Source organism: Martes martes (genome assembly GCF_963455335.1).
Source record: "Martes martes genome assembly, chromosome: 14".
Classification (NCBI taxonomy): Eukaryota; Metazoa; Chordata; class Mammalia; order Carnivora; family Mustelidae; genus Martes; species Martes martes.
The window spans coordinates 8,733,961-8,753,126 of record NC_137902.1 but is presented as its reverse complement, the minus strand read 5'-3'; the positions used below and the strand labels follow the sequence as shown (position 1 = coordinate 8,753,126).

General features: G+C 43.4%; 1 protein-coding gene across 1 annotated transcript; it reads left to right on the top strand.

Annotated features, from left to right (window-relative positions):
* Window positions 1-96: 96 nt before the first annotated feature.
* On the top strand, window positions 97-17,623 carry LOC308355057 (ATPase PAAT-like). Its single transcript, XM_080822962.1, has 6 exons — window positions 97-368; window positions 1,013-1,216; window positions 2,395-2,467; window positions 4,571-4,777; window positions 10,663-11,117; window positions 16,450-17,623. The coding sequence occupies exons 1-6, from the start codon at window positions 205-207 to the stop codon at window positions 16,682-16,684; spliced, it is 1,338 nt and encodes a 445-aa protein (XP_080679088.1). The 5' UTR covers window positions 97-204; the 3' UTR covers window positions 16,685-17,623.
* Window positions 17,624-19,166: the final 1,543 nt, after the last annotated feature.

Here is a 19,166-nt window from a genome sequence, read left to right as displayed (position 1 = left end):
GAGCGCGTTGCCGAAGCCGCCCGGCGCGCGCATGCGTGTCTCCGGCACCTGGTTTTCTTCCCCACTGGGCGAGGAGCGGCGGGTCTTAGGTTTGAAGCCAGCCGAGCCGGAAGTCGCTCTCCTTCTTCGCCTCCCCTCTGTCCTGGCGGAAACGCAAGCCCTGGAAGAGAGGTTCCGGGCTGGGCCTGGGCTGGCGGCGGCAGAATGGAGACCCGGGCCGAGGACGCGGGATTCACCCGCCGCCCGATGCTGGCCTCTTCCTGGGATGCGGCCCGCGGAGCCCTGGCCCAGAGCCTCCGTCTCACCCGGGCTGACCTCGGCGCCCGGGACTTGGACTGGGAGGAACCGCTGACGCCGCCTGCCGCGGGGTGCGCCGGGCCGGCGGGGACTGGGGCCGCCGCTGCGGGACGGTCGCGCTCCTCGGGGGGCCGGGAGGGCAGGCGCGGGCCGTGCGGGGAGAGGGTGTGGGCCCGGGATCCGGGAGCGGAGCTGGCGGCCGGCCTGGGCGGGGAGCGGGGGCGGGGGGCGTGAGTGCCGGGCGCGGGGCTGGCGGCCCGGGACCCGCACCTCCGCGGGGTCGGAAGCGGCCCCCGCCTCCCCCTGCCCGCGCAAACGCACCGGCCGAGGCCTCGCGTCCACCCGCGTCGGCGCTAGCACGTGTGGCTGTCGAGAGTCCCCGTCAGCTTCCTGATGGAGAAGATAGGCGGCGCCTCTCGGAGTCTCCCGCTTCCCGCTCTGGGGCGCACAGCAGGTGCCCAGGGCCGTTCTCCGTCGGGAGACGCGAGTGCGGGGGGTGGCGGCGGCGATCGAGGACGCCGTGGACGGCGAAGCCCCGCTGTCCCGAGGGCCCGTTTCCTCGGGAATCTGTGCCGAGCGTCGGTCGGTGCTTGGGAGGGTGCGGGGCCCTCCGTGTAGACCAAGTGGGTCGGGAGGACCCGCGGCCCGGCCAGAGGGTCGCGAGCGGGGTTCGGACGGGCCGACTGAGGAGCGGGCGGGACGGTTTTCTTTTCAGCCAAGATCTGGTGGTTTTGAAGAGCGGCCCGAGCGGCCCGGGGGAGAAGCCCTGCTTCCTTTACCTGAGCTGCGAGCCCGGCGCGGGTGAGGAGATGGTGTCTGTGGGCCTTGTGAGTTCGGCCAGAAACATGGAAGTGTACCTGGGAGAGGAGTACTGCGGCACGAGCCGGGGCCAGGGCGTCTGCGGCGACGCGGGTGACAGGTCTGTGAGCGGGGGGCTCTCCGAGCTTCTGTGCTGTGTGTGGACGGCCCGGCGCTGGCCGAGAGGAGCCGAAGCCATAGGGCGGGAGTGAAAGTGTCCCCCGTAAGGGGTCTTCGAGAGAGTCCGCGTCCGCTCTTCCACGGCGGTCGGCCTGGCGGTGTCCGGCTGATGGAGGCAGGGGGCTGCGTGGAGGGTCGTACTAGTTCGTGGAAGACTTTGATTAGAGCTGATGTTCTGAAAAATGTTTCTTATCTGTCTTCTTAACTCAGAGGAGTCTGTTTTCCAAAAATTAATTATTCAGTCAGTCGGGAACTTTGAACACATTTTCTTGTAGGAAGCCCATTAGGAATAATGCAGAGTCCCCAGACTGTGCCATACCACCATATTTAACCTGGTGTATTTCTGGTTTTTTGGTTTTTTGTTTTTTGTTTTTTCTGAATTCTTTCTTTGGGGGGTGGTGGGAGTGGCAGAGGAAGAGAGAATCTTAAGCTCTTAAGCAGGCTCTGTGTGGGGCCCAGACAACTGGATCTCACCACCCTGAGGTCATGACTGGAGCAGAAATCAGGAGTCCAACACTTAACTGATGGGGCCACCCAGGCACCCCGGACCTTTTTTTCCTGAATTCTTAAGATTTTGTCCTAGTCTTTCTTTAATAGAACCCAAAATATGAACTTTTATATACCACGTATGTTGGAAATAACGGATATGTTTGTTGAGCTTTGAAATGTGCTCTGCGGGGGCGCCTGAGTCCCATAGTCCATTGAACGACCGGCTCTTGTTTTTAGCTCAGGTCAGATCTCAGGGTGGGGAGATCCAGCCCCTCATCCGGCTCTGCGCTCAGCCTGGAGTCAGCTTAAGATTCTTCCTCTGCCCCTCCCTACCACACCTGCGTTCATTTTTTCTCTATCTTTCTTTCTCTCGGATAAATAAATCTTAAAATATGCTCTGTGCTACATGATTATACATTTGTTACCAAACTTAACTATCTTATATAGGTAGTAAGTGACAGATGTAGACTTTTTACCCAGTGCAATTCAAATATGACGCCACAGTTCTTTATGCCTCCCCAGGAAAACTGAGTGTCAGGATTTATGGATTGTCCTTGCCTTCATTTTTAAATGTAACTATTAAAAGTGATAGTATCTGGAAGTTTTAAGAAATTATTTTTTTATTTTCAGTGAAGATGGAAAGATTATTTTGTACAAAAAATACCTAAAATTGGAGTCCTCCACACATGCTTGTAAAATAAAGGTAAGTAATCATTGAATTATAACTAATTTGAAAACTACAGTTGTTTTTGTACTACATAAACTTATTTTCTGATGGTTGTAATGCGATAAGTCCCACATGGTCCCTGGTTTTACCTAAGAAATATTTAGTAAACATGTAAGAAGAAATTCTCTAAAAAAATTGTCAACAATTTCCTTTTAAATTTGAACATTTACTAGCTGTAGCAATGCCATGACGTATACTATTGTTCTTAGGGTAGTACTGTACTTTTAAGCCTTGAAAACTGAGATTAAAGCCTGTTTATTTTTATATAAAACTTAGGTGAAAACCATAAGCAGGTTTTGTCCCAAAATACCCCAAAAAGAACACAGAGAAGTTTCAGGCAAAGGCACCACATGGTTAAAGGACTTGGGAATGGTGTCCTTGGTGTGAAAACTGTTGTTAAATATTAATTAACTAATTAATTAATTGTTGCTATTAAAGTGAACTTTAATGGTGTCATCAGAATCTAGGGAAAGAATCCCGAACTGGACATTGTACGCCCTGATTTAAGTGTGCTTTGTTCCTAACTAGCAGGAAAGCCTTGAGCAAATTTCTTGACCTGTTTGGACCTACCTTGAGGGTTGTTTTAGGAGGCTGAAGACAATAAATCCTTGGATTATTTTCATCTCTAAATATTTTATCTCTGAGCTTGTTATTAGAGAAGGTCACAGAACTGATGTTGTTTTAGGCGGTGAATGCTAGTAGACTCTAAAGTCATTTAAATGAAGTGAGTCATTCATTCAACAAATATTAGAGTTCCATTCGCTCCCAGATCCTGTACTAAGCATTTAGGAATGAGCAGTAATAAAATAAATTGGAGCAGAGCCCTCACATTGCTAATATTTTAGGGAGCAAGGCAGAGAATATGTAGATTCAGTATGTGCTATATTTAGTAGAAATGCTTGGGAATTAAAAAGCAGGAAAGGGATCATAGGAGGTTGGCATGTAGATGTATAAATTTAGTGAGATGATTACTTAATTGTTGATGACAGTCCTGTTTGGTGCCACCCCGAGTTTTTAGGTCATGGACCTGTATCCACCTGTGTCTCTGTGTGATATATGGGATTATGTGTCTGTGAAGGTGAATGTTTTGTAACGATTCTGTGGAAGTACATGGGAGCGCCAAGTCTTGTTTCATTTAGGGTGCTCTTATGAAGACTTCTGGAGCAAGACTATGGGAAAGTTAAAATAAAAATAAGAGCTACTGCTGCATATTTTTGAGCCCTTAGTTGTCGGTACTGTAAATTTTAGCAAGTAATCCTCAGAACAGCCATGTGAAACACGGTTCTCACTCTCCCTCATTTTGCTTCTCACTCAAGTTTTGGCATTTGCCCAATGTCACATGGGCTGTACATTGCAGAGTCATCATTGTATGCAGGTCTGTCTGATTCTAAATCCTGGTCCCTTTCCACTTTGCTGCTTTGTTGTCCATATCACACAGGAAGTGTCTTTTGGTTCAGAAACATGGACAAAATGAGGCAGCATAAAGTATTGGGAAAACGACTGGGGTCAAAGCTGGAAGACCTTGGTTCAAAGCTCCACCTTTCCTTCTTGGTGTCCTTTGACAAGTTAGAAAATCACTCTCAAACTCATTTTTTTAATAAGTAAACAATCAAGCTATAAAAGGTCATCTTGACATTCCTTTACAGTTTTAACTTCTAAATGACTGATAATTAATATTTCACTAAACACTTAGCGTGGGCTCTCCGCAGCCTTATTTTCATTAAATATTTATATTTGCACTGCAACTTGCAGTATGTTAAGGTCTCAGATGGGTACAGTTTATTTTCAGTTCCTTAAACTAAGTGAGTAAATGTTATTTTAGTTCCTTACCCCCATTTGCTATTTTATGTGTAGCTTCTTAGTTTAAAAGGACTTTTTTATTTAAATACTTCTGAGCCTCATGATAACTTGGATTTTTTTCTGACCATGACTATGCTAGAGAAAAATTAAAAATGAAAACGTATTTAAAGTTAATTTTTTGATTCTCAAATGCTTCAATCTTAAGCGATAACAAGAAGTGACTATAAATGCTGATTGTTTTTAATATCATTATTTTCTGGAACTCTTGCTTTATGATAGTTGCTCTCCTTTGGTGAAAAGCAGCGTGTGTTCATCAGTAAAATTGTGGTACAGTTGAGGCGGGTTTCAGCAAATTCTTCAACAAGCTCTCCTGCTCTAGGATCAAGGATAGACCTGCAGAGGGTCCAAACTCTCATGGAGGCCATGGGGTCCAAGTTGTCACCTGGTGCTCAGCAGTTGATGAATATGGTTAAATTTCAGCAGCAGGTAGGTGGGCATGGATTCCGTCCAGGTACCATTAACGACTTCAAAATGACAGCTTTTTCTAAGGACATGTATCGACTTGAAAGTTTTTTCTTTGAACTTTTACTGTTGATTTGACTGCTACCTTTATTTGCTTTTGTAAAATAGCATTTTGTAGACTTTCTCTTCTACAAAATATCTCAGTACAGATCTTTACAATTTTCTGTGAATTTACTCACTCATTCGTTCATTCAGCAGATACTTATTAAGTACCTTCTCAGTGAATAAGGCACTGTTTTGAGCACTTTAGAAGGTTTTTCTCAAGAAACTTAAGAGATAAAAAGAAAATTAGAAGATGGTTGTGAAAAGGAATATTGGGAATAATGGAAGAATTTGTCAAACTTGTGAGACTTAAGCTGTTTTAAAAGAGTTTAGGGCACCTGGGTGGCTCAGTCATTAGGCGTCTGCCTTCGGCTCAGTCGTGGCATCGAGGCCCACATCGGGCTCCCTGCTCATCGGGAAGTCTGCTTCCCCTTCTCTTACTCCGCCTGCTTGTGTTCACTCTCTCTCTGTGTCTCTCTGTCAGAAAAATAAAATCTTAAAAAAAAAAAATTTAAGATGTTTTTAAAGTATGATCCACAGAACACCTGTATCAGAATCCTTTCCAGTTTTTACAAAATGGATATCCCGGCCACATTTTTGACTGGGATCCAGGGATCAGTATTTTAAATAAGTATGCTAGGTTTAACTTTATAAAAGCATGCTGTGGTTTGAGAATACCTCTTTCAGTGCAAAGATTCTGTGAAGAAACAGGTTGAAGATTTTAAAAAGAAGGGCACCTGAGTGGCTCAGTGGGTTAAGCCTCTGCCTTCAGCTCGGGTCATGATCCTGGGGTCCTGGGATCGAGTCCCGCATCAGGCTCTCCACTCAGCGGGAAGCCTGCTTCCCCCTTCTCTCTCTGCCTACTTGTGGCCTCTCTCTTTCAAATAAGTAAATAAAAATTTTAAAAAAAGAGATTTTAAAAAGGAAGAAATTTTCAAAAGCATGATTTTGGAAGCAATAAGAAGAGATTAATGAATTAAATATAACGAGTTCACTGACTAATTCCCATCTTTCAAAAACTTGACTTTGGTGGGAAAAAAAGACGGTAGATTTATTTTGGAGAGGGGAATATGTCTTTAAAACTTAATGTTTTATTCCTAAAATGCTACGTTTTCTTTGCCATACATTTGAATCGGTGCAGAAGTATATTGAGTTTTCCCAGCTGTCATCCAGTTCCCCAGAGGTAACTACTGATAACAGTTTGGAATGTATCCTTCTAGAGTTCTGTGCATGTAGAAACAAACATAAACTGTCCCAGCCAGCACTCATGGGTTAATGCCATAGACACTGTGTTGTAACTTGCTTACAGTCAGTAACTGCTAAGTCTTACATGTGAGGAAATTTGAGGGACACCCTGGGGAAGAAAAGTGATCCTCTTCAGTCTCCTTTGAAACATTGCCAATGAAAGACCTCCCTCATAGAGGGAGAGTCCTTATTCACGGAGCGTGTCCTGATTGTCTAGGATTAATTATTGTTAACAAACCAGGAGTCTCTAGATGTCTACGGCATGTCTTCTTGGAAAATGCCACATGAACCCTTCAATTATCTGAGCATAAAATGGGATATTTCCTGACCAGAACTACTCATGGAAGTGGTTAACCACACACATTATTTAGAGCCTTCCTGTATTAATTGGGACTGGGCCTGTCCTGAAGGGGAAAAAGTGAGGACTTTGGGGTACCAAGTCCTAGACCTTTCCGTGCTTCACCTCTGCCTTGGGATTACTTGTTTTCTTGAAAGTTTTATGAAAGGTTAATACTCTGAGTCATATAGGTCTTATTTGACAGTACAAACTCTTGTTTTTTTATCACAGTAAATGTTAAAGTTATTCCTCGTTCCTTTGTATTTGCTGGCTTTGATTTGTTTTTGCTCTAGTAATTGAGAGAGAACTGAGCAGGAATTCTCTATCAAAGTACCGAACGTACAGCTGATGCTTAAAATTATCTGAATGAAAGGATATGCCCCATTTTCTCAAACATTAAGTTGTTCAGGATTTGTATTATTACTTTTTCCTCTTGAAAATAAAATAGCTTTATAATTTTATTTTTTTCTGATTATTAAAGGTCTGCTACATGTTTGAGATGTTTATAATAAGCAGTAACAGAAAATTCGTACTTTTATAAATTCTACAATATATGGAGAAATAAACTTAATTTTTCAGAAATCTGTGTGTATGTACACACACACACACACACACACACACACACACCATACAGCTTTTTATATATTCATGTGTAAGTATATGGGCATAATTTTATCTGAATGCTTTTATGATGTATCTATTGCTCAGTAACGTTGTTCATTTAACAGGATATTATGGGCCTCTTCCTAAGCAATAAATATATATCTCTGTGATTTTATAGAACATAATTTGTCCTTGATTTACAAATATTTATGTTTTTCAGTGGTATTAGTAGCAGTACGTAGAAGAAATTTGAGTATCTGTTTTTGACACTGGTTCAAATATCTCTTCAGGGTAAATTCTTTTTTTTAAGATTTTATTTTTATATGAGAGAGAGAGAGAGAGAGCATGAGCTGGGGGAGGGGCAGAGGGAGAAGCAGACTCCCCACTGAGCAGGGAGCCCAGTACAACTGGATCCCAGGGCCCTGGGAAAATGACCAGAGCGGAAGTCAGATGCTTCAGCTGAGCCACCCAGGTGCCCCTAGGGTAAATTCTTAGCAGTGAAATTATTTTGGCAAAGGCTAAGTTCTTTAACCTATTTAATATGTATTTAGCTGTTCACTTGCAAAAGGATTTGATATGATTTCAAAACAGTATACAACAGGACAAGTAAAAACAAGAATTGGACAAATGCGTATAAAATTGGGTGAGAATAGCCACAAGCACCTGAGGTTTGTTCACTTACTGTAGTGACATATAGACTTACCTGTGAATAATTTTATGTTTCATACAAAGAGAAAAAAAATCACCTGAAGAGCTCTGAGAAAAAAATGACTAAAAATCAGTCTTTTCTTAGAATATTAAGATGTGTCAGAAAAGGAAATTTTGCATAGCAAATACCTTTGCATTTGAATTTTTATATTACATTTTTGCCTGATGAATGGTCATAGTTTTGACATTGACTCAATGTAAATATCATTACTATTAATGTTTATTAGTTTTCTTTTTTTTTTTTTAAGATTTTATTTATTTACTTCACAGAGATCACAAGTAGGCAGAGAGACAGGCAGAGAGAGAGAGGGGAAAGCAGGCTCCCTGCCGAGCAGAGAGCCCGATGCAGGGCTTGATCCCAGGACCCCGGGACCATGACCTGAGCCGAAGGCAGAGGCTTTAACCCACTGAGCCATGCAGGCACCCCTAGTTTATTAGTTTTCTGCTATACCTTTTTTCTGTGAGGTATAATAGAGAAGTAAGTGAGTTTTCCATTATGACTAAGTAAAGCTCTTTTCAGCTAAAGGAGAGTTGTCTAATTCAAAATTTTGGAAATGGACTTATGCATAACCCATCATGTTTCAGGAATAATTTCAGGTTTATTCAAAACTTGCATTCAGTGGAACAAGATCAGTTGACAGTAGATGAAATTTCTCTATAAAGAAGGGGCGCCTTGGGTGGCTCAGTGAGTTAAGCATCCAGCTCTTGGTCTCAGCTCAGGTCCTGATCTCAGGATCATGGGATCGAACACCTCTTTGGGCTCTATGCTTAGTGGAGAATCCGCTTGAGATTCTTACTCTGTCTGCCCCCTTCCTGCTCTTGAGTGCACACACACACTCTCTCTCTCTGAAGCAAATAAATAAATCTTTTTTAAAAGTATGTTTTTAGGGACGCCTGGGTGGCTCAGTCACTTGGGCCGCTGCCTTCGGCTCAGGTCATGATCCCAGGGTCCTGGGATTGAGTCCCACATTGGGCTCCTTGCTCAGCGTGGAGCCTACTTCTCTCTCTGCCTCTGCCTGCCACTCTGCCTGCTTGTGCATTCTCTGACAAATAAATAAAATCTTAAAAACATATATGGTTTTAAAATAATAATAAAATAAACTTCCCCATAAACAGCATTCCTCCAAAGTGCAGTTCAGTGAAAGAATTTCTGTGGGGACTTATCATTACAGATTCCCCCGTACACACATGCACACACAAATGTCCTTTGTCCTCATTATTCACCTTTTCTGCTTTATTTTTCCCTGAAGTATTTATCACACTTCCATCTACGAGATTTTTTTTCCCTTCCTTTCTTCTTTCCTATCCTTTCTTCATTTCTTCAGTCTGTCCCTATGCTCTTAGCATGTTAGGCTGCATGAGGTCAGAATTTTAATCTGTGTTTGTTGCCATGTTCTTTTTCCAGTGCTTGAAACAGTTGTTTAGCAGAGTCGATTCCTGGCAAATACCAAGTAAATGCCTGTTGGTTTAGCTCAGTCCAGAAATACTTTTTTCGAATATCTAGATAAATGTATGAACTGCATTTCCTTAGCTAATCCTGAATAATACTTTTCAATCTGTCTCTCACAAACTATTATTTATGTATTTACTTATTTTTAAGTAGGCTCCACACCCAGCCTGGAGCCCAGCACGGGGCCTGAACTCACAACCCCGAGATTAAGACCGAGCCGGAATCGAGAGTCAGACGTTTAACTGACAGCCAGGTGCCTCTCGCACAAACTACCGAGGAGCAGGAGCTGTGGGATGACATATCCTGATAGGGTTCTGTAGTGCAGTTCTGGAGACCTGGCTGGCGCAGTCCGTGGAGTGGTGACTGTGGATTGCAGGGTTATGAGTTTGAGCCCCACACTGGCTGTAGAGATTACTTCAAATGTTTTTTTAGAAAATCCACAGTACAGTTCCATTATTTTGATTTTAGGATAGAGCCTTATACACCTAGTTAACACTTAGTTAAGCTCGAGGTTGTCTTGCTTTTCTCCTGTGGAAAAACTGAAGAGCATAACAGAGTGATATTACAGCCTTCTCTTCAAGGTAAACCAGAATCTTCTCAGGGACTAATACTGCATGAGAACTCTTACTGTCCTGGAAATTCTGAAAGAAACACAGCCAAAACGTAGCTCATTTTGGTCACTGGAAGTGTCAACAAATGTACCCAAAGTACATCTACTTTTAAAGGGCCTAACTATCTATGTAGCCTCCATGAAAAACTCATTGCAAAAGATATGCCTAAGTAAAAATGAGTAGTTTACCATATGTGGATAGTTGGTGAATGCTGTTTCTGAAAATTCTCAATTACTGTGCCTCAGTTGTGAATATTATATTTTATTGCCATAAATCAAGGAGGCCTTTGTAGTGAGACATTAATGCTAATTCAGTTTTACTAAGTATGCAAATATTTAATATTTCCTTTAGGGAAAATTGCAGTGAAATCATTAAAAGTCTTGACTCTGGGGGCACCTGGGTGGCTCAGTGGGTTAAAGCCTCTGCCTTCAGCTCGGGTCATAATCCCAGGGTCCTGGGATCAAGCCCCGCATCAGGCTCTCTGCTCAGCGGGGAGTCTGCTTCCTCCTCTCTCTGCCTGCCTCTCTGCCTACTTGTGATCTCTGTCTGTCGGATAAATAAAGAAAATCTTAAAGAAAGAAAGAAAGAAAAAAAGTCTTGACTCTGGAGTTCGGTGGTCTGGGTTCCTGTCCCAGTTCTGCCACTTACCAGCTGCGTCCCCATAGCCAGGTTACCTTTAGCCTTGGTTTCACCTCAGCTGTGGTCTCTTCAGCTTAAGATCGGGTAGTACTTGTAGCCGGTGGCTGTTCAGGGGATCAGAGAAAGAAGGCACCTTGCCTGACCCACAGAAGTTACCCCAAAAGTTAGCCGTCACCACTACCGATAGTAACGTGTATTTCTTTCCCTTGCTTAGAACTGTGTTCCCGTGGGAGAGCAGCTTCAGGCGGTTTTGGGAAATACTGGCTGCAGACGAATGGCGGACCTGCAGTCCTCAGCTGCTGCAGGAGCCTCCGACAAGTCCCCCTCCACGCCTTTCCCTTTCAGAACCGGATTGACGTCTGGAACCCTGACGGAAGAGTTAAACGCTCGCGTCGATAAAAGTCCACAGCCACCGGGTGGAGGAAACACTGCACACCTCAAAGACTATAACATGGTGCCGCCAAACCATTCTCTTCTTGAGAATGACCTCAGAAATGCAGTTTCTCCTTTCCTGCCGAAGAAAGCAAGTGACACCTCAAATATACCTAACTCTGAGTTGCTGCCTTTTCTCCAGAATTTATGTAATCAGGTTAACCATCTCCGCGTGGGACATAGCACCAAGTGGCAGGAAGGCATCACTAAGGCCGGGGAAGGCGTTGTTGGTGTTGCGTAAGTATTTATTTTGAGACAAACATGCTTTAGATTAGGTAGGTGTAAGAATCAACTAAAGGGAAACAGCCTTGTCTCAATGTATACTGCCTAAAAATCTGTTTTCAGAAATAATTTTCGGAGCTTATACATTTTACCATGAACTCACTTATAGGGAATAACCATTATGCAGAATAGAATTGGTTGCTTTGAAAGAGGTACCTAAAAGTGAAGGTTTTGGGCACTTCTCAGGGATTTTGTGGACCACTTATGACCATCAGGTAGACATTGGAGTAGAAAGTTATTTTTATGAGTGGAGAGGAATTGTGGACTCAGAAGCTTTACATTTTTTGTTTTGTTTTGAAAGATTTTATTTATTTGACAGGGAACACAAGCAGGGAGAGTGGTAGAGGGAGAGGGAGAAGCAGGCTCCCTGCTGAGCACAGAGCCCAATGTGGGGCTTGATCCCAGGACCCTGGACCATGACCTGAGCTGAAGGCAGACACTTAATATACTGAACCACCCAGGCACCCTAGCTTTACATTGTTTTTATTTATGTTTTTGTAATGTTCTTCAGCTGCATATGTCAAGCATGTCATTATAACAGAATTTCTTTGTAGATCATGTTTGGCCTGGGCTAGTTTTGGAATAACCAAAACTGTATTAAGATCGTAATTATTTATACTATATAGGATCTTATCTCCTGATCTTATAATATCATGCTTTAACAGCACCTTTTTGGGTAAGAGATGGGTAAGAATTTAGTATGTTCCCTATGCTTTACATACCTGTAGTTTGCCAAAATAATCTATTAGACTGGAATTCAGGACTCAGGTCGTCATTTTGGTGTACCTACTTTGTCACAGTTTTAATCTCTTGTAACCTAGAGTTTTCATCTGAAGATGACTAGTTTGGAACTAAACAATTCCATGCCAGCCATCAGGATCTAATTAACATTTATAAAAGGCTCCACCAAGAATAACAGAATACACATGTTTTTCAAGTACCAGTAGAAGAGTCACAAGGATAGATGATAGGTTATAAAGTAACCTAACCAAGCACTGAGATCACACAAACTATATTCTGTGACCATAAATGAATCCAACTAGAAACCAGTAACAAACACAATAACAACAAATTTCCAGACACTTGGAAACTCAACAACACATTCCTAAATCTGTGGCTCAAAAAGGAATTCCCAATAGAAATACTAAAAATACTTGAAAATGAATGAAAATACAGTAGATCAAACTGTGGGAGGCAGCTAGTAAACAAGTGTTGAGGGGGTATTTATGGCACTAATACATTAGAAAAGGGGTGAGCTCAGTAATGCAAAGCTACAATGCAACAAAGATGAAATAGTCCTATATAACCATTAAAGAAATTGAATTTGTCACTTAGAAGCCTGGCAAAATAAATCCAAATCAAGCAGAAAGAAGGAAATGACGAAGAGTGGAAATCAACAAAATTAAAAAGGAAACCGTAAAGAACATCTGTGAAGAAGTTCAATGAAATTGATAAACTTTTAGTAAGATTGGCTAGCATGCCTGGCAAAGATGAACAGAGAGAAGACACAACTCACCAATATAAGGAATATAACTGGAGATGTCCCTACACATCCTGAATCTATTTTAAAAAGGGAATATTGCAAACAACTTTATGCTCGTAACTTTAACAATTTGGAAGAAAAGAATTCCTCAAAAGCCACACAATACCAAATTCAACTGAGATAAAATAAGCAAAAAAGAGTCCTATAACCATTAAAACTTCTGAATTCATAATTTGCAAGCTGACATAAGTATCTAGGCCCAAGCGATTCCACTGGAGAATTCTACCAAATCTTTACAGAACACCAATTGTAAACACTTCACAGAAAAGAAGAGGAGGAGAGACTTCTCAGCTCATTTTATGAAGCCAGTATGCCCTGCAAACAAAATTAGATTGCTCCAAAGAGAGTGAGATACATAAAAATACATGTAAAATATGTGGATCCATAAAAAAATTACAAAAACATAAAAATTTAACAAGACATAGATAGGGTCCATAGACTGAAAATTACAAGATGATGAGGAAAGAAATCAGAGGAGGCCAGAATAAATGGAGAGACATACCATTCATTAATTTGAAGATTCAATATAGTAATTCTCCATTTTCCCAAAATTAATACATAGGTTTAATGCTATTCCCTCCAAAATTCAAAACATCTTTTATAAATTATTCTATCAAGATTATTCTATAAAGTGAAAATAGAAAGAAAAAGGAACTAGAATAGCTGAAACGATTTTGAAAAAGAAGAGTAGGGAGAGAAATCATTATTTCAAAACATGTTATTACATAGCTACAGTATCTAAGACCATGGTATTGGGAGAGGGACAGAGACACAGATCAATAGAATAGAGCACAGGGAAATAACCCCAAACAAGTATGGCCGACTGGTGTTTGACAATGGTGCAACAGCATGTCAGTGGGGAAAGGGCAGTCTTTTTTAACACATGCTATGCTCCAGCCATGGGATATCCAACGAGCAAAAAAAAAAAAAAAAAGTGAACTGTGATAACTGTGACCTAAACATACCTCGAAATGGATCATTAGCTTGAAATGGATCAAGCACTGAAAACATAAAGCTATAAACCTTTTGTAATATGTTGGGGCGCCTGGGTGGCTCAGTGGGTTAAGCCTCTGCCTTCGGCTCAGGTGATGATCTCAGAGTCCTAGGATCGAGCCCCACATCGGGAATGAGCCCAGCATCCGGCTCTGCTCAGCAGGAAGCCTGCTTCCCTCTCTCTCTCTGCCTGCCTCTCTGCCTACTTGTGATCTCTCTCTCTGTGAAATAAATAAAATCTTAAAAAAAAAAAAAAAAAAAAAAACTTTTGTAATATGTAGGAAACATTGTGGGGACCTAAGACTAGGAAAAGTGCTTTGATGACACCAGAATCACAGTAATGGAAATGGTGATATATTGGATTCTGTCAAATTTAAAACTTCTGCCTGTAAAAGCCTCTGCTACGAGGACTAAAATACAGATTACAGACTGAGAGAAAATACTTGCAATTACAAGTTTAACAAATGACCTATACTTAAATACCTGTGAGAACTCAGAAAAAAATTCAATCAGAAGATGGGCAACAGACATTTTAGTAGAAAGGGTAACAAGTGAAAAGATGATCATCATTGACTTTGTGGCTACTAGGAAAATGCATTTTAAAACCACAAGGTACTACTTCACCGTTATTCCAAAGCTAAAATTTTTTAAAATGGTAATACCAAATGCGGATGCAGATATGGAGAAACTGGGTTTCTTCTACGTTGCTGATGGGGAGTATAGAATGCTACAGCCACCCTAAAAATACGTTGGCAGTTTCTTGAAAACTAAACATAACATTAGCCGTGTGATCCAGCAATCCTACTTCTAAGCATTTATCCCAGAGAAATGAAAATTGTGTCGACACAAGAAACTATACCCAGTTCTTCATGCAGCTTTATGTCTACATAACAGTCCAAAACTGGAAGCAACCAAAATGTCTTAAACTAGAGGAACGGTTAAACAAACTGTGGTATATTCATATCACAGGATGCTTATCAATACAAAGGAACGGACCATTGACACACGCAGCAACTTGGATGGCTCCTGAGGACATTCTATGCTAAGTGACAGGAGAATCTCAGGAGGTTACACACTAAGATTGCATTTGTGTAATGTTCCCAAAATAGAGTTGTAGAGATGGAGACCATATTGGTGTTTGCAGGCATTAGGACTGGAGGGCGTTCGGGAGTGGCTGTGACAATGGGGAGATGTTTGTAGTGAAGAAATAGTTGTGATCTCAGTTGTGATGTTCACGTGAATGTGTGTACTTGTGGGAGGACGGCATCCACACACACTGTCCCAACATCCGTTTTCTGCTTTTGTATTCTCCAGAGTTGGGTGAGATGTAACCATTGGGACCACTGGGGGAAGGGTACTGGGGAACTCTCGTATCTTTACAACTTCCTGTGAAGCTGGAGTTACTTGAAAAAAAATAGTAGTTTTTTAAACCGCTCATAAATTCTAGAGAGGGGTTCTCAAACTTTTTGGTCTCGACACTCTCAAAAATAATTGAGGACTGTAAAAAAGCTTTATTTATGTAGAGTATATGAAAGGATTCATTTGTTTAAAAATAACAAACCCATTATGTTAGTAACAATTTTTATGAAGAAGGCATTTTCTAAAGAACAGCTCAGAATGGTGTTTAGGTGACATGTAGAATCGATGTTAGCATCTGCTCGCGTTCTCATCTGTGTTGCCCTCCAGCATGTGGCATCAGTAGCCGATGAGAGTGCAGAAGTGCTGAGAACAAACAGGCTTCATGCTGAAGACAATATTTAGACCCTAAATTGACTGTCCTCAGACAGTCTAAGACACAGAAGAACACTCGACCACAGCTTCTGTTGCTCACCTGAGCAGTGACATCACACCTCATGTAGCCTCTGGGAAGTGTCACCGTATGTTCCTGAGGATCCGAGGGTGAAGGGTTCAGACATCATCTTGGTCGTCGTGTAAGAACGCTTGCTACTTCGTGGAAGCTGAACAAGTCATGGGTGTCTGGGGTGTTGTGGGCCACGGCCTGAGATTCACTGCCCTGGTGTGCATTGGTTGTGAACCTGAGAAACTGGAGTGCTTTTACTGTTGTTTTTTAAAGATTTTATTTATTCATTTGAGACCTCATGAATGGGAGAGGGGCAGAGGAGAGCCACACTCCCCCTTCCCCCACGCACCACCCCTCTGGAGCAGGGACCCTGAGCTCATGACTCCAGCTGAAGTCAGACACTTAACAGACTGAGCCACCCAGGCTCCCCTTCTAAGTATTTTTATTTCTATCTGCCCATTCCAGTTACGTTCGTTTCTACATGTTTTCATATTAGGTTAGAAGAGAACCTTCCAGTGCTTAGTGAGGTCGTGCGGGTGACAAGAGACAAACCTTGAAATTGCAGGGTTGCTTGGGGAAGTTCTTGGAAGACATATGTGGAGACCTTAAAAAACACTGAGGCAGATCAGTTTTGATTTGGGGCTCAAAATCCAAGACCCTTTTAGAGACTTGTTCTGTGTGGGGGGACATTCCCTCTCGTTGTCGTGCCCTCATTTCACTTGTATGCTGAAATGTGGAAAGTATCGGAGATACGGCACGCTTTGGGCGCTTAGGGCTGTGATTGCCCCTTGTAGGTGGATTTTGGCACCGGAAACACCTCGTACCCAGACGGCAGTGTTGCGGAGACAGATTTCCACATCGTACTTTGGGGGCTCGTTTTTGTGTAGTTTGCTTGTTTCTGTTAGGATATCAGGGATGATTGTTACACTGGTTTTTTAATTTATTTTTAGAACGGAAGAGCAACCTGTGTGCTCCTACTTGGAAAAGATTCTTACTAAAAATATGGAACTGCTGGAAAAGAAGCTTGTGGACTACATAGATCAGCGAATACATCAACTCCAGGAGCACGTGGACAGGAAGATGGCTGTGTTGATGGACCTGCTGCAGAATCCCCCCTCCCCACCCGCCGGGACGGCCCTGACACAGTGTGACTCTGGGGAAAGACTTTCCAATGGAGAGAGATAAGGGCCCAACCTGTAGGATGTACTGCAGATATTTATTACGTATTTATGGCAAAGCCTAACCCCCCAGAGTTCAAGGCAAGGATTTAATGTCATTTGGGGACATCATCTTACGTACATCGAGCGACCTCAGTGTTCATTTTAAGTGTACTTGTTACTGTCAGTCCAGGGCTGTGCACGAGGATTAACCTGACAGGGTCATCCGTTATTTTTGTTCACAATATTGTTTACTCTTAACAGAAATTTATGTATATTTCTGGGTTAAGTGTTTAAAAATGTTAAAGGTTTTTAAGGCCATTCGTGAGTCCCTGTTGTAGAACGTGTTTGATTAAGTACATTTTTATTTATAAGGGGGTTTATATTGTAGTCTTAGGAGTATGATAAATGCTTAAAGTATTGGGTAATTTTTCCTCTTCAAATTGATTTTTCATGGAAAATTGGATACTTAAGACTTAAAATCCTCTCACTCGGATCACTGTATTTGTAGCGTTTAATTCAGAGAATGAGTAAGATGGCAGTGTTGATGACGTGCAGAGACACGGGCCCCTCCTGTGGCTGCTCCTATGTGTCTCAATTCACTGTAGCAGGAAGTTGGAAAGTCAAAATCAGACCTGGCCTATTCCTTGTTGGGATTATTGTCTTAGATCTAGTGTTTGATGTAAAAAGGGAGAATGCCTCTTGTTTTAGCTCAGTAAACACAGGAAGTATAAGGAACTCCGCCTTTTCTGAGCGGCGGTGGGTGCCTCCCAGAGCTCTCCTCTGAGGTGTTGAAACCGAGACGCACTGCGCTTGCGCACAGAAAGATTGAGGCGTGGGAATCAAGAGGATTGTGCTTCTCTCCAGCAGATGTCATTTTTGGAAATTAGAACTGTCGTGTATGTGTTGAAGAGTGATATATTTGCACTTAAAAATAAACGTATCCACTTTGGAAACTACTTCTCTTAAGTAATGGAAATGCTTTATTTTCAATGAATCTTTGCTTAAAATGCTTGGTTTTTATGCAAGTTGGGCATTTCACACTAACGTAACGTTTTGGTGAATTTATTCTTTACAATAGGGGCTCATTTAGATACTCTGTTCATGTTTCCGTAGCACAGCAGTACTGCCCTCCAGGGAACAGGCTGTGACCCACAGTCACTCGAGGATTTGCATCTCACCTTTTCTAGTCTTTTCTAATTTAAGGGACATTCACAGCATATATCACAATAGCCTCACATTTCCTTTGTTCTTCAGGAGAAATGTGTCTCACCCGGAAGAGTGCCCCAGGGCTCAACGTTAGCCTCACAATTTACAAAGTAGGAAAATACCTGTCCTCATGGAAACCTCTCAAACCTTAACAGTTACTGTCCTCACACCCTTGTCAACCCCCCAGCATCCAGGATCTCTTCACTGTCCAGAAGAAGCAGGGCTCAGGACTGAACTGCTTTGCCAACGATTCTGTAAATCAGGGGTGGGGAAGGTGGGCCTGGAACCCAAGACCCCTCGCCTTCCACGTCCGTCTCTCCTGTTCCTCGTGCCGTGTGGGAATTGTGGGGTGGCATCTTCTGATTTAGAATTCGTTCCCCTTGAGGTTGGACATCCAAGGCTGTTGAAAGGAAGAGCAACTCTCCCTCCCGGGCCCCCTCTCTCAAGGTAAAGCGGATTTAGCCTCTTCCCAGCCCCTTCCTTCCCTCACACCCCCACGTCCTCACTCGTAAGGACAGTCCCGGGCCCTGCGCCGGATACGGCAGACCAGGATGACTGTTCTCCGCCCACCCTGACAGGGTCCCTCCAAACGCCCTCAGCATCCCGACGGAGGCCCACGGTGCCCCAGAGGGAAACACGAGGGCGGACAAACCCCAGTTCTCCTTCCAGTCTGAGCCCCTCACTTGCCGTGGAACCTTGCACAAGCGATTCACTATTTCTTTTCCTCAGTCTCTTCTGTAAATGGGGAGTCACGGCCTCCGTCTGGTGTGGGGGTTGCCGTGTTCCCAACGGGAAGCGCCTGGCACAGGCCCGGCACACGGGAAGCGTCTAAGAAGTGGGAAAAGCTCATCTCCCCTCCCTCCCTCTGCCGCGCCGCCATGCCCTCCCTCTCCACACACCAAGAATAATGTAGAGGATTCTCGGTAGCCCTAGAAGTCCAGGAAACGTGGAAGTCCCCCTTCCCCTCTATTTCCGTGAGGGCCACAGAGAAGTCCGTTCCCCCGCCCGGGCATACGGGCACGCACCTCCCAGCGTGGCGCCTTGACCAGTGGGGGCGGCGGGAACCGCCCCTGGGCTCGTGACCTCTGCACACCCGGTCTCGGGCCCCAGCCGCCCCAGGCCGCAATCTGGGCCCAGGGCCCAGCAACCGCACTTTCGCAAAACCCTCCGTCGAGTCGCCCTGAGACTCCGCAGCTTTAGCACCACGGGGACTGGGTAAGACTTTGAGCCCTGGAGCCAGGTGGCTTGGATTCCAGTCCTCTCCCACCTGTAGTCATCTGTGACTTTGGGCACATGAGGTG